Source organism: Perna viridis, chromosome 4 (assembly GCF_037379345.1).
Source record: "Perna viridis isolate PV_CMFRI_1.1 ecotype Kerala chromosome 4, ASM3737934v1, whole genome shotgun sequence".
NCBI classification, from domain to species: Eukaryota; Metazoa; Mollusca; class Bivalvia; order Mytilida; family Mytilidae; genus Perna; species Perna viridis.
In genome coordinates, this window is record NC_142448.1 from 7,056,027 (window position 1) to 7,082,358 (window position 26,332).

Here is a 26,332-nt window from a genome sequence, read left to right on the forward strand (position 1 = left end):
TTCAAAATTTATGTTCGAACAGTAACTTTAGTAATGTTAATGGATCTGTTTTAAGACTACCGCTGATTCATTCAGCTTTCAGATGATACTAGGTTTTTAACTCTACTTAACTATGAGAAAAATGAGATGCATTTTAGGACTACTTCATGTCATTTCGAATTACTTTCTTATATGTGCAGGCGAATGGTTCCCGAAACAGAGGTATTACACCTCTAACTACTAGTTGGCCTTTCCCAGTTACTAAATTTTCAAGTCGAATTCATTTTATCGACCTCCAGGTCGAATCTGTCTGCCAAAGAGTAATCAAGGGAACCAAGACTCTAGCGGAAATGAAAAGAATGCCATCCAGGGACAAATGTTAGAAATGGAAAACAGACACACCAAAATGATACATACAAAGTAACAAAAGTAAATGAGCAACTAGAACTCCACTGAAAACAGGGATCATGGACCAGATGAACCGGTAGAGTAAGCATCCTCTGCTTTTCTAGAGACAACCGCCGAGTTGCTCATAAAAAGTCGTCCAAGGTAACTTAAGAGGATGGAAAACTATGACACGTTGAACAAATCTGTTTTCATCATGCAGATCATTCATTATTGAAACAAACATGTCCTAATATACACGTCCCTCTCAACTAGCTACATTTCTCAGTTGCTACACTTTATAGCCCTAGTGCTACAAGTTATCGCATAGATACCTATGTGTCATGTAAAAGCACTTAGTTTCTCGGCACCTACTTCCAGAGACACATACATTAGAATGATTATTTCAAAAAACAATATCACCAGACCACAGACTGACATAATTTCTGAGAAATGCATTTTCGAAACTCCTATGCCATCGTCTAAGCAAAGTTTTATTTTTATTTGTCATCTCCGGGCTTCTGATGTCACGAGGCGATAACCGTAATAAAAGTACACGATACGATGGGTGATACATCAGGATGGTTTCGGGGGTTATACGGCCCTTTTGTTAAAGGATTGGCAAAAATGAGCGGCACATAATAGCCTGGAACAGGGCGTGTATTCCCTGCCTGGAACCTCTTTCTTTATATAAGTTTCTTGATCGGAACCACTGCCACATTTTTGTAAATACTTAGTGTATGGATCCACCAGAGCCTCCATGAAATATCTGAAAACAGCTCTTCCAATTGGTACTCAGCATACCTCTTTATATTTCATTTCTATGAACGATGACTATTTATAATTTCGCAGGGTTTTCATTTCTAGTTAAACATCAAAAAGTTTATTATGCGTGAACAAAGGATTTATATATTTAACGCCTTTGCATGTTTAACTAAGAATAAAGCACTTATACGCAATTTGAATATATCGACAGTTATGGCAAGAGTAATCAAGGGAACCAAGGTTATAGCGGTAATCAAAAGAATTTAATCCAGGGACAAAGACCAGACATGGAAAACAGACATACACAACAAAGAACATAAAGTAACTAAAATCATACATACAAAGTAACAAAAGCAAATGAGCAACTCGGACTCCACTAAAAACTGGGAGCATGGACCAGATGCACCGGTAGGGTAAGCGTCCTCTGCTTTTCTAGAAACACCCGCCGAGTTGCTCATCAAAAAGTCAAGTCCGGGGTAGACAAACGAGGAAAGGAAAACTATGACCCGTTGAATAAATCAGTTTTCATGGTGCTGATGGATACACCATAACGATCCACGAGTTCATGATAACGACCATAAAACTTCTGTAGTGATGACTTCAATCTTGTAGCAACATAACCCTGTTCCAGAAGCCTATTTGTTAGAGTTCTAGCGCGATACAAAAAGTCTGTGTAGTTTCGGCAAGCTATGGCATAACGTATGAGTTGTGATATGAACACTCCATACGCAAGCCGTTGTGGAATTTATTCCCTATTTATTGATATCAATAAATATTTAATAACATGTTAAATATTTTATTGAGTATTGAGTTGAGTGTCTTAGAACGACATAGCATGCAGCAACCTCTTAATTTAATTTTTATATAAATGGAAATTGGGTCAGATTAAAGAAATATTGAAGTGGAATTTTATAAGTTGTTTTAACAGTTTCATTCTATATCAGAATCTTATTCTTTGTCAAATATTTTATCACAATATAAACTCTGAACTGTATCAAGCTTGTATGCTGTGTCCATATTTGCCCCAGCTTCTCATGGTTGGCCACTGCGGTCATATCAAACTGCGCCCTTAGAAGCATTGTATCAAAATTTTATTTCCCATTAAGGTTAGAAGTTGCCATTTTTCCTTGCTGGTTGTTCTGCTTTTTCCCTTGAAAAGTGGAAATCCCGTTATAGCTTAGTTTCTTATAAAAATTATCTAATATTAGTTTTCTGACGTTTCTTTCCTATTTTATATTTATGATGTTTAACTATAAAAAGCTGAATAATATCTGAGAAATGTCAAAAATTGTTATTATATGTTTCATTAGCATATCAAGCTGCGCTCTGCGAAGCATTAAATTCAATTCGCTTTTTTTTGTCGTTGTGTTGTGAGTTTTGGGTGGAATTATTGTTGTTGTTTACTTCGAAGATGGGAGATGCACGGTATAGAAGGCAAAAAGAAAGACAACTCTATCGTGCTTATTTACATTAAACAGTTTCGGTTTGAGTTGGACATGCTACAGGCATTAAATGTACCAATTTACAAATGAACTAGTAAATTAAAGGAATAAAACTGAAAATGACTACTCATGTATAAAACTGAAAAAAAAAATGGGATAAATATGCCGGCACGACACAGATGCCCCTGCTAAGCACTTCATCAAAATCATAAAATGGTATACATGTACCACTTTTCTTAAGTTCAATCGTGATGTACATGTGTATCAAGTTTCATGCGGCGTGTCCCCATATGTCCACATACTAAAAAAAAGGCGGAAAACTTTACCCGATAATATTGTAAATTATAGTTAAAGTATTAGTTGCATGAATCAGGGTTCCAGAAATGATACTAATTAATGATGGTCAATGTAGTTAAAAAAAGACCATACTTTATGGTAGTAATAAACTATATGTATTGTATGGCACACTAGGAATTGAACTCGTCGAACTTTTGTGTGTGTGTGTTTGTGTGTGTGTTTGAGGAACGACGAATTTTTTATTCACTAACCTCGTGACGGTCCGGAAAAAAAAACACATTTTAAATACATGTATACAGATAGGAAAAATACTATGTACATGTATGATCAGCTGTTAAGGACTGAATGTTTTGATGATAATCAGGAATAGGATAATAATTGTAATAATACTCCACTAATTCACACCATACATACGTTATTTCATATGTAGTCATTTCAACCAAAATGGGTGGTTTCCTATCATTTTGCAATTTGATTATGTGAAAACGACTTTCTTTATTAATTAAAGAAAACATTAGCTATGTTATGATATATTTTTAAGTATGTTTAATCACTTCAAGTCATTTTCTATATGTATTGTGTATCTGTTTTATAAATGATTGGCCTCATGTAACACACATCATGTGTACACATGTGTCTGAGCGTATGAAATAAAAATTCCAAGCATTTGGTCGCGTTAACGTACACAATTCAATTGTCGAATTTCATCACGAATTGCGATTTGCTGATTTAGTATAGTGCATAATAGGTTCTGTTTAATATGTGATGAAATCTATGAAAAACAAACCAATTCACGTCACTGTTCTAATGAAAGAGTGATCATTCATCTCTACTGGTTAATTATACAGAAGCTTATTATTAACGATTGTTCATGATATTCTATTAGAGTTGCTAATATGGCAAATTGAATATTTAAAAGCTGTTTCCCGATTAATTGACATCAAGTGTTCGTTTGTACGCGTTCTCGTATTTGTTATGCATGTACTTCATTGATAATCATTTTCGTCAAATTTTATTACCCAGGTTATACGACTTTGTAAATATTGTTACGTCTCGTTATCTATCAGTTCTTCACAGAAATACATTGGGGCACTTAATATTAAATGCAATATATTCTTAATTCCGCGATAATTTTATCTCCAACTCTACCTTTTCTTAAAATAACAAAAATTTCTCCCCCACGAAGTCACCCCTGACCCGTAGTGACGTTTTTGCCGCATCCTCCAATAGAAAAATACACTTTATACTCTTGATTTTAGACGTTTAACTAATGTACGAAATAAAATCAAGATCTTTTCAATTTTCTACGTTCTCTGTTAGTGTGTTGAACGTGTAACATAAACACGGCAGTAGCGTTCGAGTGTAAACACTATTTAAGTTTACATCAGTCAGGATTCGTTATGAATAGGATTTCTACCTTCCCACCGAATAGTAAACATTCACATGTGGATTTGCTGTCAATATTCAATTGTACGTTTACATGGTTTAGGTCAATATAGTCATAATATGTGGAAATAAATAGCCGCGTTACCTTTGCCGCGGAGGCTTATAATTCTAATGCGTGTAGGGAGCTTTAATTTAATACAGTTCTAAGCCTTTCTCGATACAACAATACGAGGTCACAATTCTAATATTGTAGTGAATTAATATGAATTTAATAATGCTATGAGACTTAGATGATTGTTATAGTTTGTCAGCAATCAATCCAAACTGGATTCGCTTAGAAGTACTGTGAGTTCCAGACGCTCGCCGAGGGGATCAGCTGCTCTTCAGAAGAGGGGTAGATCCACCCCCACTAAAATGTCCGGCGATTCGGATTACGAGAAAACGAGTCATACTTTAGAAATGACGGAGGAATACGCAAACATGGAAAAATGGTTGGACGCACATCCTGAATTTGTCCATGATTATTTTGCAAGGAAAGCGAAAAAGAGCATGGTTGATGGTTGGCTCCTGTCGCATGCCCTTGCTCATAGTCCGTCTCTAAATTTGCCCCTTGATGCAGCGTCAAGTGGCTCGAATTCGCGAAATAATTCAGGAGCTAATACACCTGTCAGGAAAATTTCAGCACAAGAATTTGATCGTGGGGATACTTTGGATCCCATTATTTCAACCGTTGATGGAACACCTACTTTTTTAGGTCCGTCAAACAGTACACAAAGTTTGTCGTCAAAGTGTCACAGACGCTCTCGGAGCGAATTGAAGGCACTTGACGAGAAAGAACTCATGTATGAACTAGTGATAGATATATGCAATGATTTAGACGTTACGAGTTTGTGCCATAAGATCCTACAAAATGTTTGTGTCTTACTAAATGCGGATAGGTGCTCACTGTTTCTCGTACACGGACGTGAATCTGAGGAGCGCTATCTTGCTCCGAAATTGTTTGACGTTAGTGCAGACACAACTTTACAAGAAGTGTCTGGTAATCGACAGGCTATTAGGATTCCTCTAGGGACAGGGATTATAGGTCATGTTGCCCAAACGGGAGAACCTCAAAATATTCCCGATGCTTATGAGGTAGGAAACTTATTTATAATGTAAATGTTTTGTATATTTAGGGTGGATATGATTGCTGTAGTTCGATTAAAAAGATGAGCTGTCAATGTTAGTTTGATACACGACAAAAACAACAATACAAATTCATTTACACATGTAAATGCTCGTATATCTCTGAAAATGATCTTTTCCATCAGGTGTTGTATAAAGCTGCTACCGTTTGCTGTTGAAGTGTTTTGAAAGGTTTTCGTTCCTTTATTAAAAATTCAAAGAAAAACTTAATAAAAGGCTAAACTGTGGGATTGTTCTGGAAAGCGTCCGTAGCAACCATTCTTGATCAGTCATACCAATTTTTATGAGATGATGGCCTTATGATAGGTTTCTGTTCAATAAAACTCGATCACTATTTCATTTTGTTGGCATTCCAAAGCAATAAACGTGTTAATGAAGATTTGATTGCCAAGAAGTCCGCCAAAAAACTGACCTGGATAGTCTCATCGAAAGTTATCTTATAACATGATAATTTTCTGTGTATTTATGTTCGATCCTGCTGCTCGTTGAAATATCTGCTTGACATATGTTGAGATATATCAGACGAATTTTCTGGTTTAACACCCAGCATTTAGCTGTTATTATTTTTGTCGAATTCTTTCTAAATTTTATGAAAAAATCGGCCAGTACTTCAACATTGCAACTTTGTAAAGTGTAAATAACATTTATTACAAATCGTGTTCATAAAACAGATCAATTTCTAATTCGGGATAATATTATTTCAATTGAGCAATTTAAGTCATTGTAAAAAGGCCATAATCTTTTGTAGTCGCCGTTTAATCTCATTTTAGTATATGCAACAGACGGACTCGACACTTGTTTACGCAAATACTTATATCACATTTCTCACACTGATTTTTCAGAATCAGCAATTAGATATAATTCAAAACCAGCTAAGTGTAGCAATAATCAAAGACAAGTCGTAGTACGAATTTTGCGAAACTTGCCCTAGGTCGAAAAATTGACGTCATTGGACCGATTTGTGACACTTTATGACACAATTTTATTAATTGATCTTGTATATTGTTTCTATTTTTACTGTAGTGGATGTATAAAGTTTAAACCGTTTAAATGTCTTTCATGTTTGTCATTGTTCGATGTTTATCGTGATAAATGGGTATTGTAATTGTGATCCACATTATGAAACCCTTTGCAATCCACCAATCTAGATGAAAAAGTTTATTCAACCCAATATTAGTATTGAAGTTAAAGTGTTGAGGAGTACACTTAGGGTTAAGGAGGGTTCACATATTGGTACTTTAGTTGGTCACTTCCATGCAGTAATTAAAAGATAATTAAATTTACAACCTGGAAATAAACGGGTTGTTTTATCCCCATTCTTATAATAACTAGTGACTGTTTGTACCGTACGGTGTCCTCACCACAATCAGCGTTATATGGAATGAAAGAAGGCACTAAATAATAATAAATCAGTCAAGGTAAAATGAAGTAGTGTTATACTGAGACTGTTAGAACCCACGCTTAACTTGATTAACTCAAAGCTTTGAATTCATATCGGATCAAAATATGTTTCTTCGTACATGCAGGCTTTCACATTCATGAACTTTATGAAAGAACCTGAACAAATTGCTGGAGAACTCGTGTATATTTATTTTTGTGTGAATATTCAATTATGATATCTTATATCAGTGTACATATAAAAGATTTCTTCCAAGTTTCTGAACGAACAGCTCGCTTTTCGTAAGAATGAAAATGAACCATTTCCTCTTATAAACTAAACAGTAGATGTTGAAATATCTCTTCAGTGTGAGATATGGAAAAAGGAAAAGGGTAGGTAGCAACTTTCTTTTTTCACAATCCCTCTTTACCTACGTCAATAGGGGATAAACTTTTCTACACCACTCGCTTACAAAAAACAAACAAACCAATGCTAACCATTCAGCCCTAGTACAATGTAGCTTTTTAATGAAACCGGACACTACAGAATTTCCAAAGCCTTAGATACCTTTTAACGATTCTTAGTATATATAAATTTGTTAAAATTACAATGGAAGTTTTTTTCGTTTGGTGATTTTGTATTTAAAGCCAAAGATTAAATTCTGAAATTTGCATCAAGTTTTGCCAAGACTATCTAACTTGACTACTAGCCAGTGCTACTAACATACTTATATTGCTATTAAAGTGGCTCTAAACCCCAGAAATCTGAGGATATGTGCCAAACCGGATATGGTTATATTCATTATAAGCAAATCATTTTCATGATATATACCTCTGCACAAGGCCACTGTAAACCTCGTTTCAATTTTCGTGGTTAAAATGTATGTCACATCTCTTACACATGGACGTCACAGTCTTGAAAGTGTTACACAAAGGTAATAGAAGTAATTAATTTATAGGTAGACAACATGTAAAAAATGACATGTGCCGGTAGAAAGTACAACATATTTCTTTGATACTAAGCCATTCATCTTGTTTAACATAATACTATTTTAAAGACTGTTTAAATAATATGTAAACTAAACTAGGGTTCAACACAACTTTAACATCTAGATTTATCGATATTTAATACTTGTACTCCTCTTGTTAACACAGTTCGATATTAGAGAATTTTTGTCTTGCATACTGTAGTAGTCCATTTCCGTGTCAGCGACCGTAGAGTTAGGTGCTTTCAAATTCAACTTCTTGAAAATTTGTTTTCCAAAGTTTTTGTCTCCATTATTAACGAGAGTTGTCGTTTACAGAGACGTCCGACAATCCGTTTACTTAACGAACCCTCAAACTATGTAGTTACGGATGCTTTGTAAAATGGCTCTCATGAATATGTAAACAATCAGGGATGTGCTGGTACCAGTATTAGGGACAATTGTGTAGGTCATATTTAGTGACGGGACAACGTAACTTCGGTGATGTTTTTATTCTCTCGAAATTTTATAAATTCCTGGTTAGAGATTGCTGATCCAGCGAAAAATAAACATTCTTATCTGTTAAAGCTACTACAGATTAACTGAGTCTTGAGTGCAAAACGATTGTGCGCAAGGTTGACTGTTTTATGGATAATTCCTGCTGTCGATAAAAACTAGCTGTACAAACGAGGATCATGGCCTTCGATAAAAGAGATGCTATCTTATCCAAAGACTGACAACTGCACTAACATTTAAATTAAACGGTATTTGGCCTATTATTGATAAATCTGTATGTCTCTTCCATATGTACACGGTACCACTGTATCTCCATATTTCATCGAACATCAATCGCTTTACACTTCAAATCCAACTTCGTCGAAATTAATCACGTTCAATACCTACATGTACTTAATTCTGCCGGATTACGATGGTTTGGGAACGAAACACGATAGTAGCTGTATTTCCAGACATGTTTTAGCTCACTTGGCCGAATGCTAGGTGAGCTAATGCCATCACTCGGCGACCGTCGTCCGGACAACTATTCAAAACTCTTCTCCTCTGGCACTACTTGGCCAATTAGAACCAAACTCTGTATGAATGTTCCTTGGGGTACCCTGCATAGGAGTATTCAGGGAATTTTTGATCCGTTGAAATTCATGGCCGCTGTTATTAAACATAGAACACAGGGGTCAGACAGAAATTCGCATATATCTCCAAAACCGTTGGGTTTACGCAAATTTTGATTGTGTTAAAGTGTTTATCATGATGATATCTATCCATGGATTTTTAGATTCGAATTAAGTAGCAGTCTTTCTAAAAATCAGACAAAAGGTGATTCATGATTCATGCATGTCAAAAAACCAACCGAATTCAGTTTTATTTCTTATTCAGAAACAGTTACTGCTCACAAAACCAGTCTTAGTTTTTCATTTGATTGCTGCACTTTTGAGATGAAATTCATATAGGTTGTACATGAAAGTAGCATTTTGCAAGAGTTATCATTCTTGATTTGGTTTGTTTTGGTTGATTTTAATGGGAAATAAATGTATGATTTTCTAAAAAGTGTAGGAATGAATGCAGAAATGATTATCTTAATGTGCGTGTATAGCATATGTAGATTGAAAAGGTATCGTTTGTTCCGTGGGTTTTTCTACACCATGAATCACTTTACCATTGGTAGTGTCTGAATTTTATATAGACTGGTACTTAAAACATGGTTGCTGTTACTAAAAATAGAACAAAGGGTACGGTCAGAAGTTTTTCTCATGCATCTCCAAAACTGTTCGGTTTAGCCAAATTCTTTCAGTTGCTGAAATGATCCTTATTATACGGCCTACGAATATCTGCAAGATATCAAAGTTGTCGGATGACTCATTGTTAGAGTTATTGCCCTTGAAAGGCGAAATATTATGTTTTAGCAGTTTTTAGCCAATATCTTGAGGACTACAATAGATAGAAAGAAACTTTCTATAGATGAAATGATCTATATGATAAATCTTCGTTGAGGCAAAATTGTCAGACAACTCCTTGTTAGAGTTATTGCCCTCGAAAGGCAAAAATTTAACTTGGTGAGCGATTCAGGCTCTTGGGAGCCTCTTGTTATTTAGAAGATAACATTGTTGCTTTATATGTCACCATATGTGGAAGAATAACCCTTTAAAATATTGATCTAGTTATATTTCACTCTATTTTGGTTGTATAAATTTGCTGAACCTTTTCTCACAATGTTAATGTTAAGATTTTAACAAAAGTTATTCTGATACATTATAAATTTTGAGTTAAGTTTTTATATTAAGTAGTGTTTTTGATACAATCATGGAAGTATAGTGTATCTATAGAAGTTTTATAGATACAGTCAATAAGGGAAGAATCAGTTCCATCAAAATTACTGTCTTTTTGTTGAATTGTGCAAGTAAAGCATGCATATGAATAATTAAAGTACAAACTTTATATTAGTACACACCTTTAAAGATAAAACCTATACAAAATACAAACTAGAAACAAACCCCGCTCCCTTTCCAGAAACCATACAGGAAACTGCATAAATCATTCAGATGGAAAAAAAATAGTATGAGTTGCAGGATGGCATCATGTGATTCAGAATTAGTGAAAGTTTCATTAGATCCCATTCAGGGGTTTTTGAGGAGTTGCATATTAGAAGATGATATCCTTGTGGTCGACCAATAACAAAGTCCATGTTTGGCATCAGAAAATCTGAATATCATTCAGATGGAAAAACAAAGTAAGAGGTGCACAATGGCATCATGTGGTAAAGAGTATTAGAAAGTTTCATCAAGTTCCATTCACCAGTTTAAGAGCAGTGGTGGATTAGGAAATGTCTCCTTGGTCGATCAATGGTAAAATCCATGTTTTGCAATAGGAAACCTCCCAAAGTCATTCAGATAGGGAAATATGAGGTGCACAATGGTACAGTGTAATCAATGTTTTGCAAAAATTACATCAAATTCAGAGGAGCTGCAAATTAGAACTAAGGTGGTAGTTGTGGCGAGTGTGTAAAATTATGCATAAGGGCTTTTCATATCACTAGTAGTAATCAGTAGTTTGGTTCTTCTTACACAGCAGCTCACCCTTGTTGACATTCAATTTAAACAGCATTTTGTTTCCCATTGCTCTTGTCCCCATTAGTTGCATAAACGAGGTCACAATTACAAATATAGTTCACTTTTTTTAGTGTGTTTCTTCCTGGTTTTTTTTCTTTACTGTCCTAAACTTTATTGCTTAGTATTTGCTGGAAATTCCGAGAAATGTAAAATCTTTTTTGTGACAAAATGTGTCCATGTGTTGAAATGCACTACAAAATTAATTGTGGTCTTGTACCTGCATGCTTCAGATAGTGAGCATCTTGTCGTCCCCAGTATAATCAGCACCAGTACATCTGTGTTTTTTTTGGGGGGGGAGGGGGATTATTTATTGGTATAATTGTTTAATATTTGATTTTGTTGTCTCTTTGGCACATTCCTGTTTCACATTCTTTTCCATCCAGCTATATTTAAGCCAAAATCTACAAAATTAAAGAAATTTTGTGGATCCGCACACTTTTTTCTAACAGTTCTTTCTGTAATATAAGTGCATGCTTTTGTAGTGTAAATGTTAAAAATGTTTATTATAAGAAAAATGTCCTACCCAGTTTACCCCAACTCACCCTCTATAATTTTGTCTTCCTGATCCCTCATTTCCTGCCCCCTTTCCCATCAGCCTACCCATAGTAATACAGATTTCTTTCAACATAACTCACTCATGCATTTAATTTATATTTATCAGATGGTTTTGTTTTTCAAAGCATACATGTACATTAGCAAACTTCATGTTATAATTAGCAGTATTGTACATTCTGATATTAAACTGTTGAAAGCCTGAATGTTTTGCAAACATTTTTTTACTGGTACACAAACGAAAAATTTTTAAATACAAATCTGATTCTTACTATAGCTATATAAATATACATTGTACAGCGTACTAATTGACATGTAACTAAATGTTTTCAGGATCCTCGATTTAACAATGAGATTGACATGAAGATGGGGTACAAAACACGCAGTATTCTGAGCATGCCCATTAAGGATTGTAGTGGGAAAGTTATCGGAGTTGCCCAAGCTGTGAACAAAATCAGTATACAGGATGAACCATTTGATGAACATGATGAAAAGGTATGAACAGATATCTTTACCGTATTATAAGTTGATTAGAGAACACATTATCAGGGCCCAGTTGTTCAGAACTTTATTCACCGCATAACTTTTGTTTAGCTCGAAAATCTTTTGAGCAACCGGGTCCAGTTGTTCAAAAATTTATCCACTGGCTATATCTTATTCCCTTTTACTTTATCCTGTGGATAAGTGTTTTGAACAAGAAGGGGCTCAAATTAGCTGCTGAGATCAAAAACTGAGATGGAAGTTCTGATACTATAAATCCAATGCCATGTAATGGGTATTTTCTGTTACAGTAAATATACGAGAATTTTATTACTGAATGCAAGGAGCTGATAAACTTTCTGTATTATGAGACAGTTTTTAGTGTTCTGTCAATTTATTGACATTTTATTGAAATGGAAACAGTTATTGTTAGCACTGCTATGTTAGTAATGTAGTGACATAGAAATGATTGTTTAGCTTTCACTGCAGCAGACTGTTTATGGCAGAGAAAGGGCAAAGATGTATTCTCTGAAGCTCATAAAAGTTAAAAGTTGCTATTAAAATATTGCAACAATTTCAAGACAGCATCAGAGGTGGAGTTGATGGGTTTAAATCTTAAGTGTTTATTTGCTTAAATGGTAAAGAAAAAAACTAATGGAAAAAAACATTTAAAAGGTTTTTGCCATGAAAATTATCTATAAAGAAAGCTTCTGGTCTGGATTTTTTGTCAGTAAAACGTTGTACATATTAATGAACAAAATAAACTACATCCTTGTAATGTTAACATGACATTTAGTTGCAGACATTCTTTCACAATTGCCGACTTTACCTTTTCCACTTCAAATCATAATTTTTGTTTTTGTTAATCAATTTTAGTAGAAATGATTTCTTTTTATTGTTTATAAACATGATCTGGATTTTCCATCTCCTGCTTTTTTGTTAGCTATGGAAAATTATGTATAAAATTGACTGATAGAACAGTAATATTGGCTTCCTCATTCATAATAATAATGGGTAATTCAAGGGAGTACCTATACAGATGTACCAAAAATCGTTGCCTTGCTAAGCAGTGGTTTTGAAAATGGTCTGATATAGAAAGAAACACAATCAGAATTCATTTTCACTCATTAATTCTAAGAATTTTCAGAATAATATACTTGGCTTATATTTACTATTAAGATATACTTAACTTTGCTGGATACATTTAATCTTTATTGGAACTAAATTCCAACAGGCTGAACTTTGATTTGATTTTTAATAAAACATGGCTTGAACAAGGTTCATTCAAGATATGAAAAAACTGACAAGGAAAAATTATCCAGAATTTCAAAATATATCTGCATGCTAAATTTGGAAATAATTTTCACATTTTATTAGTGATGTATCGCTGAAAGTATAATTTACTTTCTTTGTTTCTTTTTGGTTTTAGTATTTGTTTGTAGGAGCTCCTTGGTATAGATTGTGTATGATGGCATTTTGTTTTAGTATTTGTTAGCTGGAGCTCCTTGGTATAGATTGTGTAAAATGGCATTTGGTTTTAGTATTTGTTTGTGGGAGCTACTTGGTATAGATTGTGTATGATGGCATTTGGTTTTAGTATTGCTTTGCAAGAATAACTGTTATTCTTCCTGTCCCATACTAAGTGTGCAGCTCATGCTATATCTTTCGCTGGATTGTTGTGAAACTTTTCCCTACTGTTTGAAAATATGCATGTTCTTTCATGTTTTGTTGAAGGTATGGCTATTAAGTAAGGCATCACATATGCTACTAGTAGCACAATTCCCCAACTTGAATATGTAGACTTTATTTTAAGTTTTTGTTATAGTTAATCAACCATCAATTTTATCTTAAGGAATAAAAGGAGATTGGAAACAATACTTCAAAGACAATGGCTATTGTTGTAAAAGTTTTGTGGACAAAAAACATAATATGATGTAAACATTATGTAGACTTTAATTAATTAATCCTGTTATGCAAAACAGAGATTAAAGAGATTAAATTTACAGGTATGTTCACATTGTGTATGATTTAAGATGGCTTAGTTGGTATTCTTCCTTGTTATTTGTTTTGTTTTTTGTCTTTGTTTTCTGGTGAAACATTTTTTTACCAAAATAAACAAGTTTTATTTTGTAAAGCATTGATGTTTTTGTCTCCTTTGATGTACCTGATCAAACACAATGCTATGTCTGATTGCCTTTTATAGTGAACTGAATTATATAAATTCCAATTACTTCAAACCTGGAATAAATGATTGGTATTACTCAATAATAAGGAAGTTAGAAAACCTTTAAGTATAGGTCCAAGTAAGATTCATGCTGAAAAAAGAAAAATGGTGTCCAGACAAAAAATCATGTCAACTTTCTAAAATGCCTCAAAAACTTTAAGATAGGTGTATGTTCAGTAAAATTGTATCTTAGTGTAAAGTTTGGAGAGTAATAAAATTAGTCAAACAAGATTTGTTTTGTAAAAAAATCCTTCTTTTTTTTCGCTAAAGGTCATTACAGAACTTTTTTATTTCAATTTTCTCAGCCTCCTTTACTTTTATTGATTCTTAAGTCACTATTGGGACAAACTTAATACATTTTCATTGGTATAAAGAAAAATTACAAATTACTCTCTGCATTAATCTTAGGTGAGCCTGTACTTATTAAACACAATGCATGTTGATGGATCAATATTGACAATTAGTGCCTTTTAATAGGTTTATGGTGTTGATATTTGGGAATATTTTTCAAGTCAATTTTCTGATGGTTATAATATTTAATTTAGGTCAGTTCAAAATGGGTGTCTCAATCCTACCAGTCTTCAGGTTACTGCATTCCAAATTTTTATGAATTCTTTAAGTTTGAGATTGTTGTTAATTTCCTTTTGAAAAGGTCATGATATTTCTTTTTCATATCCTTTCTCGAATCAATACTAATATTTATATGATGTTTATTTCTGTTTATGATAAAAAGACAATGTGGTGGAATTCTTTTAATATAAAAAATATAGGCTATGCCTATGATGGATGGAGCTCAATGTTGTATTAAAAGACAAAACAGCGCCTCTACGCATGCAAAAAAGTCTACTTCCATATAGACTTACTTTGTCACTTCCATCAGAATATTTTTAAGCCATTCAAAGTTCAGATCTTACATTCTACATATGTAGGAAGTCACTGACTCTCTGTCCATATAAAAAAGATATGTAATAATAATGAAATCATCCCTTCTGCTTCTTTATTATTTCAAAGATGTCACAACGTATAGTAGCCTCAAAGAAATGTTTTGATACAGAACCAAAGCTGGTTATAATACTTTCTAATCATTGTATAAACTAAGGGTTCAATCCTCTGTCTGTGTTTTTGCCGTCCAGACTTAAGATTTGGTCAAGCTTTGTGGTGTTTAGACCTGATACTTTGACATTAAATCTGCTTATTCTTGCAAAGCCATCAGTTATAATTCTTTATACCAGGCGACATCATTAACGATAGGTGCAATTGGAATTGGTCAATGGAACACAATGTTCTTGCTTCCGAATCTTCTTTATGTCTGCCAGTAATTGAAATCGCCAATCTCACTAATACAAATGGATATGATTTTTCCCTGACATTCCTTGTCGAGGAACAATTACGGCAGCCTTTTACTCCAATTGGTTGTTATGATTACGAAGGCGAATTGAATTTTTTATAATTGCCTTCTCCATTCTTGACTAGGTCGTTTGCCTGTTGTAAATGGCAAGATGGTATTACTGACGTCTATCTACCACAGAACTGGTTAGGAAATATTGCTATGAATTAGTGTCAATTTTATCCTTTTATTGCCTTCCTATTGATGGTTTTCTGAAATTGTATTCTATTAATTAACATCATATCTAGATACTTACAGCTTAATTCTTACTTTATGTGACAGACATAAGCACTTTTTTATGATTTTTAACAAGAAAAATTAAAATAAATTGCATAGGCGTGAAATCAGATTGATTAATTGTTCCTGTAGATGTCCTGTGGGTTTGAGTATTCTGTGCTGTAAAGGTTTTTTCAAAGGTAGATTAGTAGAATGGTACCCATGTGAGCAAGTGGTTTGGTATATGGAATTACTTTGCCCTTCCATCACTTCTTTCTTCATTTTATCCTTTCTGTCTATTTGTACAATGTCTCAATCTCCTTGGCAACTTGAATTGAATTGATTTCAGATTTGATACATAACTTCATTACTTGGCATGAATTGTAAGAAATTTTGTTTCTGCCCGATATCAACTCTGGTATCTTTAATTTCAGTGTATGTATAATGTTTACAAAAAAGTGTCTGTCGCTCCTTGAGAACCGTTTTGTATGGAGCTTCACGATAATGAGTTCTACATTCTAAGCAAATTTGGATCCTGTCAACTTTTTGTTCTGCAAAACTTAAGATTTTTCAGTACATGCAAATAATAGGAACAATTTCCATCTCAAAGATCTTGGCTCCCTCATATGGAAATAATTTGAAATCTGGTGATAAGCTTCACTGTAATCAATTTATAGGTGGGTCAAAGGGGAAACTGGGGGCTCAGATCCCCTTATGATCAAAAGGTTTGATAGATTATATAGAAAATTAAAATGTCAGTGTAGCCACCCCACCCCCACCCCCACGATATCGGCAATCTTCATTGAATCTGTATTCTCCAACATGTTGCATTATTTTATCAAGTAAAAAACAGTGCCCTATTATTCGATTTTTGAAAAGGATTCTTATGCCTCAGTCGGTCTGTGACAGTTTTTGTAGTTTTTGTTCAAGTGAAAAGAGAATGCTTGTGAAAATGAGTAGGTTTTTAGTAACAAAAACAAATTTATGCCAGTCTGTTGCACTGCTAGAGTTATGTATGAAGTCATTATAAAGCTTATATTATTGTAATATTTATTGATTGAATACAATCCTATTGTGAATTTCACTTTTAGGAATAATGTATTACAAGTTAAGACTGTCACACATTGTCATTTTTATGGTGGGAATATTTGTGAAGTTCCAATATTCACCATTTGTGGCAGGTATTTGGAAATTTGAAGTACAAACTTTGTCTAAATGTCATCTCAATAATAACTCCTCTATCTTGAATTGTCAAAACTCTCAGTTTGGAAAAAAAATGTTCACAATTAAACACAAGTGGAACAATGTCCTATATTCTAATTATTTTGAAAAAGAAACAATTTTAAGATATTATTCTTGTACAAATGTGGATTAAAAAAAAAGCAGGCATAACAACAAGATTGATTTTTGTGTATTCCATAAATTCCAATGGTTACAATTGTATCCCCATTTTGTATACAGTACCATACCAGCAATGGCAGAGTTGGGTTTTATGTGCTTTCTTCTTCCACCTGTCACATTTCTGTAATGTTGCCTGTGGAGCAGGCTGGTTTCATGTTCTGTAAATTGCTTCATAAAAATGTCTACAGTTTCAAATTGAAATAGTAACATTAGTTAAATGAGATTTGAAATATTATATGGAAATCTGACTCATTTTCATCTGCCATGCATAAAGTTTTTGGGGTATGTAAAAATAACTTTTCGTTTATCTGTATGCCTGCCTGTACCTTGTAAGGTAAATACCAATACCTTAAATGTTGAATAAAATGAAGCTTTATGTGAATATTCCACATCATATATAGATTTGCTTGGAGGAAGCATACAAAGGGAGCTAATCAAGATTAAGGATTTAAATCGGTATTAAATGCTGAACCATTCAGTTGATTTATATGAAATTTTGTATAATGATGGGTATCATTTAGTTATTATTGTTGGATTATTTCTAAGAGATAATTCAATCAAATGGTTTTACACACTATCAGACTATCAGATGTGTTTCTAACAGTTCTAATTTTAAATAATTTTAGAGCATTGTACATGTTTTCACAATTAAGAATTATTGGATTTTTTTAAATTGTTCTGTTGTTCATTGCAAGAACCATATTCAACACATTTTTTTGATGATTTAAAATTCTTTTTCATCCATAAGAAATAAATTTATTTGCAGTAAGTTCTAAGTATCCCTTTATTACATGTAAATATTTGTTGGTATTGTACTAGCTGTGTTAAGAAATGCCATTGAGTTGTGCTGTTTTGGTACACCTCAATCTTGTTTAGAAACCGACTAATCAAGGCCTGATTGGCAATGAAAATGTAATTAAATTAGAATAAACAATCTTGTCTGTTAAATTCCATAGTGCCTATCCTTGTAATTATTTTATATTTAACTTCCTGTACTCCTTCAAACTGTTTTTGTAAAGATTGACTTTTATACCAGATTGTTAATTTTTCTTTTTCTTATAAAAACTTTAGAAGTTTCTATAAATCTTATTGAAATTTCTTGTTTTGATGGTGTAGAGCCCTGAGTTTTTAAATTAAATGTTATTGGTATATTGTCAAACCATTAATATTTTTCAGGGTTAATTACCATTTAAAACTACTGTGGTTTCATCTAAATTTGTCAAACTAAATCAATTTTTGTTGTTACAGGAAAAAAACCATTTGATACTGGAAGAGCTATACTACTATTCCCCATACTCCATTTAAATTTGGATTAAAAATATGATAAATCATTGTTAACTCTTAAAAAAATGAAACACCTAGATACAAATATGTGGTGCTTGGTAGGGATTCTCCATAGTTATTTTGTATTAAAACAGTTCCAAATTATCTTCTAAATATGCTGAAGAAGATGTTGTCAAAATGCTGTTGTTCAGTGTGGTGGATGTGCTTTTCATCAGACATTTGGCATTCCAATGGAACAAATTGTGCTCCACTACTCACCAAACTCATCCTTCACTTTTGTGAGGCTTACTTTACAGTGATCTTAAACAATGGAAGGACTATTGTTTAGCCAGATTCTTTCATCACAGGTTTAGCTATACAGATGACATTTTGTCTTTAAACAATCCTAGATTCAAGGATGTTATACATCACATCTTATCCCAGAGAAGGTGAAATGAAAAACACCACATGCACAATAAAATCAGCCTCATATCTTGACTTTCTCTTAGAGATCTATGGGAAAGGGAAACTCTTGACCAAACTATAAGACAATCGTGGTGACTTTTCATTCTCTAATGTCAACTTTCCTTTCATCTGTGGCAACCTCCCTTCAGCACCTATGGTAGGATGGGGTTTTCATATCAAAACTGATATATAATACCAGGGCCTCCTACAACTAAGCTTTTTGTACTATGCAAGATTTCTTACAATAAGGCTTATGGAACAGGGTTTTGATTAAAGTCCTGACCACATAAGTTGTATACTTATGGTTTATTATAGTGTATCCATCAACACCATGAGAACCAGTTTGTTCACCATGTCCTTGATTTCCTCTTTTGTCCACCTAGGATGTGGCATTTTATGAGCAATTCAATGGGAGCCAAGGATGCTTACCCTGGTTAATACACCCAGTTTTAAATGGTTTAAAGATCTGTTATTTTGGTTATTTTATGTTCTTTGTTGTGTATGTGTGTCTATTTTCCCTGTCTATTTGTTGTCCTTGGATTATAATATTTTGATTATTGTTCAAAACTTGGTTCCATTGATTTTCCTCTAACATAAAAATCCAAGGATTTTGTTCATATCATCATAGAAATGCATTGATATGGAATATAATTGAGAGCTTAAGAGTGGATAGTTTATGTTTTATTAGAATTTCACAAAAAAAAAAAAACAAAAACAAAAAAAAAACAACACGTTCCATCAGGAATTGATAGGAAATTACCTGTAACATGGAAAACCCAGGGATAGGCTTTTAAATTTACAGAATTTTAGCATGTAAAATTCAACACAATACAAGTTCAGGATTGACAAAATTGTTTATAACTAAATGTCAGGTTTTCCAAGAATCAACTTTAATGAGATATCTGTAAATTGAAGTGCTGTTTTGTTTCAGGTGCAACATTTTGATATCATGGTTCTAAAACTTATTATTTGCCATATGAATTAAATCTAATTTTGTAAAATTGGCATTTTAAATGAAATTTCACCTCAACGAAACACCAAGAACTACTGGTAAACTATGAACACTGACTGCTGTGAGGACCTGTTATTATTACATGCAGAGTGGCACAGTATTATGTGATACCAATGTTCTGTCCATCTGTTGGTAGTATTATACAGATCAAAGAAAGTTTCTCAAACTTTCTATAATTACTTATTGCTGGAAAATACAAATCACAGATTGATTTTCAACGCAATCTTATTTATGATCCTTTAGTTCAGTTACATATTCAGAATATTTGACACACCCACTCCCCCTTCTATGTTATGGTTTCTAGATTATAAATTTAGAAATGTTTGAAGGATATTTTTTTAAATTTGACCTATGATAAGTGATATTAATGATTGATTATGTAAGGATGTCGGCACAAGCATTTCTGTAGTTCTTCCAGTGTTTAGAACATTTGTCACCCCCCTTTTTGTGATTTCCAAATGGTAACAGGTAAACATATTTTTATTCCAACTTGGTAAAATTATTCATTACTAGAGAATACAAGTTAATATATTTATAAACATTTATTGTTCCCTAGTAGTGCTGTTTGAAACTTTTGCCTTCCTCTTTCATTGTTTTGAATTTTTATTTGCATAGTTTTTATTTTGCCCCACAACATGGTGGGTTTCATTTAATGTTCTTGTTTGACACCAAATTTTCTGCTTTTTTTAAAAATATATTTATAAACATTTATTGTTCCCTAGTAATGCTGTTTGAAACTTTTGCCTTCCTCTTTCATTGTTTTGAATTTTTATTTGCATAGTTTTTATTTTGCCCCACAACATGGTGGGTTTCATTTAATGTTCTTGTTTGACACCAAATTTTCTGCTTTTTTTTATGTGAGAAAATGTATAGTTTGATTTGCATATATAATATGCTTACCAGTGATTTTGTTTCCTTTTTTTGTACCTGCCACAAGCTCAGATTTGAAGGTACATATCAGAGGCATAGCACAAACACATTAGTTTGAACCAGTATTAATAAGTTACTGAGTAAAATACCCTGTTTAAAAAAAACCAAGAATTTTAGGTACTGCAACAGACCAACAAAAATTATTTGTACTGCTCCAACAGTACCTGCTTTAGCAGGGCTTGCACCTTTGTATAGGAATCATCCAGTATGTCTGTCTGTCTACTCACCGATTCCTCTGTTTTTTGGATGTAATCAATTTTGTAGGAAGGCTAGGCATCATGTGTCATACCTGTTAACCTTCCAACATTGTCGGGGTGGGGGAGAGACTCCCACAACATCAATGAAAAATTTAGAATCTCCTTCATAAAAATTAAGATATTCCTCATAATATAGGTACACATGAAGTGGGGCTATATTTTTTTATCAGCTTGCTCATAGTATTTTTAATTTGATGTGTGTTTTTCATTCTGATCTGGCAAAAAGCAGAGAAAACAAGCCCACTCCTGGCAATAAAAAGTATAAAGCTGTAAAACTTATGAATCAAGCTTGTCACAGTCTTCGATTCTTTTATTAGTATTTGACATGGAATTCCAACTTCCCTAATGATGATTTGACAGCTTTATGAAATCTTCTTATGGTTTTAACTGGCTTTCTTTATTAAAATTTATTGCAGAAATAATTTCCTTTAATAGAAAAATGCAATCCAATTGAACATTCTCTTTTCCATGCATGGAGCTATATTTTTTCTCAAAGAAATCCAATTTTTTCGCCTTTTCCATGTTAAAAGCAAATTTGTCTTTTTGGATTTGTTCTATCAGTTGGAAAAAAAACTTGAATATGAGATCATGCTTATTACACCCTAGAGTCTATGGGATATTGCCACTAAGTAGCTTAAGTAATACTCCTGATTAGAACTAGGCAAAGGATATTTGAAAAAGTTATTTAATAACTGCAAGCAATTACCGGTAGTTTTAAAATAATTCAACAAATCTCATGATCAAGTCACATTTATCATTTATTAAGATTTTTAATAAATCCATAGTAAAGAGAAAATATCATTGCTTTTTTATTAGGTTCTTGTAAATATACAATAGTTGCTAATATTAAGGACATTACTAGCATGATAAACTGTCTGCAATATCAATGATGAAGTCCTGTTATATAAAGTATTATATTAAGGTTTGTGAAGTGAATTTTTATAGAAGATTTATATGTGTTAATACAAGTTCTACAGGCTTCTCTCTAACTGCTGATAAAATTTTCTTGTACTGAAATGGAAGAAGCATCCTAAGTAAATGGATGCTGAACTTGGATCAGTCAATCACAGATTGGAAGAAAATATTTGAATTTTCACCTTACGAAGTCATTCTTCACAGACCTGTCTTTTACATAAGCCTGTATTTTTTTTAATCTCTTTGGTAATATTAAATCTTTCATATGTCAGGATATGTTCAGAATGTTGATGTTGAGATTGAATTTCTGTCAATAGTATCATATCTTTTGAATCATAAATGTTTCATTTACTTCATTTTTTGGTAATATTCATTTTTTAAAGGTTTATAATTTATGGCTATAAATGAAGAAGTTTCTATGCCATTAGGTTTTAGTTTCCATTGATACATTACTCCTTTAGGAAAGATTTAGGGAAATGTTGTTATTAAACAAATGTTTCTAAACACTCTTTACCAGAAAGATACAACTATTTTTTCACCATATGCAACAATATTAAAACTTTAAATATTTACCCTTTTTTTGAATGACTGCAAAAAATTTACCCATCAAATAATGGTTCTGTTGTTTATATTGTCATCTTTGACTGTAGACACTTGGTTTTCATGGGATAACTTAAATATTATTTGGTTGATCTTTATAAAATTTCCAAACCACAAAAGGAAGATTGGTATTGATTTTGGGGGATATAGCCTAAACAATTTAGAATTAGGAGTAAAAAAAAAGGGCTAAATACAAGCATTTCATAGACTTTAACTACATAACTCTAGCATAGGAATATCTATGATATTGTTCCACAATGTTCTTTAATACAATGGTCAGACTGGTTTTGATTTTGGGGGTTATGGCTTGAACGTCTTTGGTCAAAGAGGGGCCAGAAACAAGCATTTTCCTTATGTCTGGACAATGACTTAAGTAAAAGTGAAAGGATCTCTTTCAAATTATATAACAAGGTGCCATATCCCAATAGAAAGACTGGGATTGATTTTAGGGGTTGTGACTTAAGCCAGATAAGAATAAGGGGCAGAATTTTTTCTGATTTCTGGATGATAATAATTCAGCTGAAGGGATTGGATAGCAATGAAATAGTACCTTAAAGTGCAATACCCTCAAAGGAAGGTTGGGATGGGTTTTGGAGACAACTGGACCATTTTGAAAAATAAGGGGCCAAAAAATAACTGCTTCTGGTCAAATTCTTATCATGTGTCAAATATCTAATTGTAATCAAAATTCAAAGCTGTATCAAGTTTGAATGTTTTTTCCATAATTGCCCCAACTGTTCATGGTTTGAACTTTAGGGTCAACGTAGAAGGAAGTTTCAATGACATAAATCTAAGTACATAGCAAAACCAATTACCCTAATGATTGTGAAGTTAGATTGATTTTTTTAATTGTTTTAAATTGTTGATGTCAGAAGACTATCTAAAAGATTAATTTACATCCTTACGAATTCAAATCCATAGTTTGACCAATAACAGTATTACTAAACTGTTTGTTAGTTAGGTCACAACAAGGCCTAAATTATAATTTGCATCACAGATTGAAATCATTGAAATATGATAAGTTAATGAAAGGTTAAAGGTCAAGGACAGTGTACATAAGGTCATAATCAGGTCAAAAAGGCTTTGCAAGTTATAGATACTAGAGGATTTCCTTTTCTTTTGATGTGATAAATTATTGGTTCTTACTTAGTACATGTTCAAGGTCAATTAATGTCATTGAGTTCCTGAATTTAGCATAACATCTTAACCTAAGCAAATTATTGGTCTATTTCACAATCTATGTCATCAAATATTTGATCATATTTTGAAATAATAAATCAGTAGAATAAATATATATTTCGTCACTGTTATACCACTGTCAAATTTCACAGAGTCAACTAATTAGGGAGTCCTTTTGAAATGATTTTAGTATATACCACAAATTGGTACTTTAAGTTGCAGTTCAAACACTTGTAAGGATCTACATTATGTATAATCAGTTTATTTCTCACCTTTTCTGCATTGTTAAAACCATTGTCAATACATTTAAAAGGTTCTAAATAGAAATGTGTTAGTAGTGATGTTATATATTTGTGAAGAGAGGTTTTATGAAATGTATACCAATATTGATGTGTTATACTTTTTAAGGCTTAATTTCTTTTCAGAATAAAATCTATAAATTGTTTTAGTAACAGCTGGTACTTATGACCTGGTCTATTGCTCTGATAAATCTCATATGAGGGAAAGTACAAATCAATTCCATGTTAATTGATATTAGAATTATAATTAGTTGTCTATTTACAATACATGTATTTATGGCAACAGTGTTGTCAGTAACTCTTTGCTATCTATTGTACAGTATATCTTCATACAGCTAAGGTATCGTGAAGTACTGAGTAAGTATAGTAAACCTGTTCTTACTAAAGCCTGTATTGGTTTAGACAGGTGTACAGCTTTGCATTGCCATAAAACCTGTATTCCTATGTAGTGCATTCAATTAAAGTATCCCTATGCAGTGCATTCTATGTAAAATTTTACCTGTATATAAAGACTAACTGTCTTTCATGACTTTGAATTTGCTGTTCCCTGGAAGATATCTTATGTCAGATTTGACTGTAAATACATTTAAATAATTACATGATTTGTAGTGTGGGGGTGATTTAAATAGAGTATGGTGCAGGATTCCTTTAATTCAACTGGAAAAATTGGTTGTGAAAGTTCTTTTCATAGTAGAAAAATGAACAAATATGGTGAAATCCAATAAATGCACCAGCATATAACCTTCATGAACATAAGAATAGTAAATACTTGCAAAGATCACCAAGTAGTCTTCAATAAGTGTAAACATACCTTCAAGTAAGCTCTCAAATCCCTGACAACAAAATTAAAAAAATCCACTGTAAGAAAATGATGACACTTCTTCAAAATAAAATAAAAATGTCAAATAATGACACAAAGACATTAATTATCAACATTGACATTAGAACAAAATCACTCATTTCTAACCAAGTATCATGCTGCAAATGCAGCATACAACTTGGAAATAGTGGACAAATATCCAAAATTGACAAAATTATCACTACAGAAGTTTTATGGTCGTCATCATGAACTCGTGGATCGTTATGATGTTTCCATCTGCACCATGCAAACTGATTTATTCAACGGGTCATAGTTTTCCTTTCCTCGTTTGTCTACCCCGGACTTGACTTTTTGATGAGCAACTCGGTGGGTGTTTCTAGAAAAGCAGAGGACGCTTACCCTACCGATGCACCTGGTCCATGCTCCCAGTTTGTAGTGGAGTGCGAGTTGCTCATTTGCTTTTGTTACTTTGTATGTATGACATTAGTTACTTTATGTTCTTTGTTGTGTATGTCTGTTTTCCATGTCTGGTCTTTGTCCCTGGATTACATTCTTTTGATTACCGCTATAACCTTGGTTCCCTTGATTACTCTTAGATTAAGGCAGTGAAAAAAATCACCAAAAACATACGATGTTTGTCAATTATGACATGTGTATCCTGACCAGGCATATTAAACCACACCCTGACCTTACATTTGTACCATGAGGAAGCATATCAAGTCACACCCATACCGGACATTTGTATTATGAGCAAGCATATCAAGCCACACCCATGACTGATGTTTGTATCATGAGCAAACATATCAGGCCTCATCCATACCTGACATTTGTACCATAAGCAGGCATATCAAGCCACACCCATATATGACATTTGTACCATGACCAGGCATATTGAGCCACACCCATACCTGACCTTTGTACCATAAGAAGGCATATCAAGCCACACCCATACCTGACATTTGTACCATAAGAAGGCATATCAAGCCACACCTATACCTGACAATTGTATCATAAGGAGGCATATCAAGCCACACCCATATATGACATTTGTACCATAAGAAGGCATATTAAGCCACACGTATGCCTGACATTTGTATCATAAGCAGGCATATCAAGCCACACCCATATATGACATTTGTACCATGACCAGGCATATCAAGCCACACCCATACCTGACATTTGTACCATAAGAAGGCATATCAAGCCACACATATACCTGACATTTGTATCATAAGGAGGCATATCAAGCCACACCCATATATGACATTTGTACCATGACCAGGCATATCAAGTCGCACCCATACCTGACATTTGTACCATAAGCAGGCATATCAAACCACATATCTGACATTTGTACCTTGACCATGCATGTTTTTGTAAAAATGTTAATTTAAATATCTTTGAAGTAGATTATGAAAGTGTGGTCTCAA

At 33.2% G+C, this 26,332-nt stretch overlaps 1 protein-coding gene across 4 annotated transcripts in view; it reads left to right on the forward strand.

The window, feature by feature from the left end:
* Positions 1–4,106: 4,106 nt before the first annotated feature.
* Positions 4,107–26,332, forward strand: part of LOC148618683 (dual 3',5'-cyclic-AMP and -GMP phosphodiesterase 11-like) — a 97,963-nt gene continuing 75,737 nt past the window's right edge. For 2 of the 4 annotated variants that reach the window (XM_088577826.1, XM_088577828.1), the window contains exons 1-2: positions 4,107–5,387; positions 11,788–11,949. In XM_088577826.1, the coding sequence (XP_088433952.1) occupies positions 4,668–5,387; positions 11,788–11,949 (882 nt within the window). In that variant the 5' untranslated portion in view covers positions 4,107–4,667. The remainder of the gene's footprint in view (positions 5,388–11,787; positions 11,950–26,332) is intronic. The other 2 variants (XM_088577827.1, XM_088577830.1) reach the window with 1 other exon arrangement.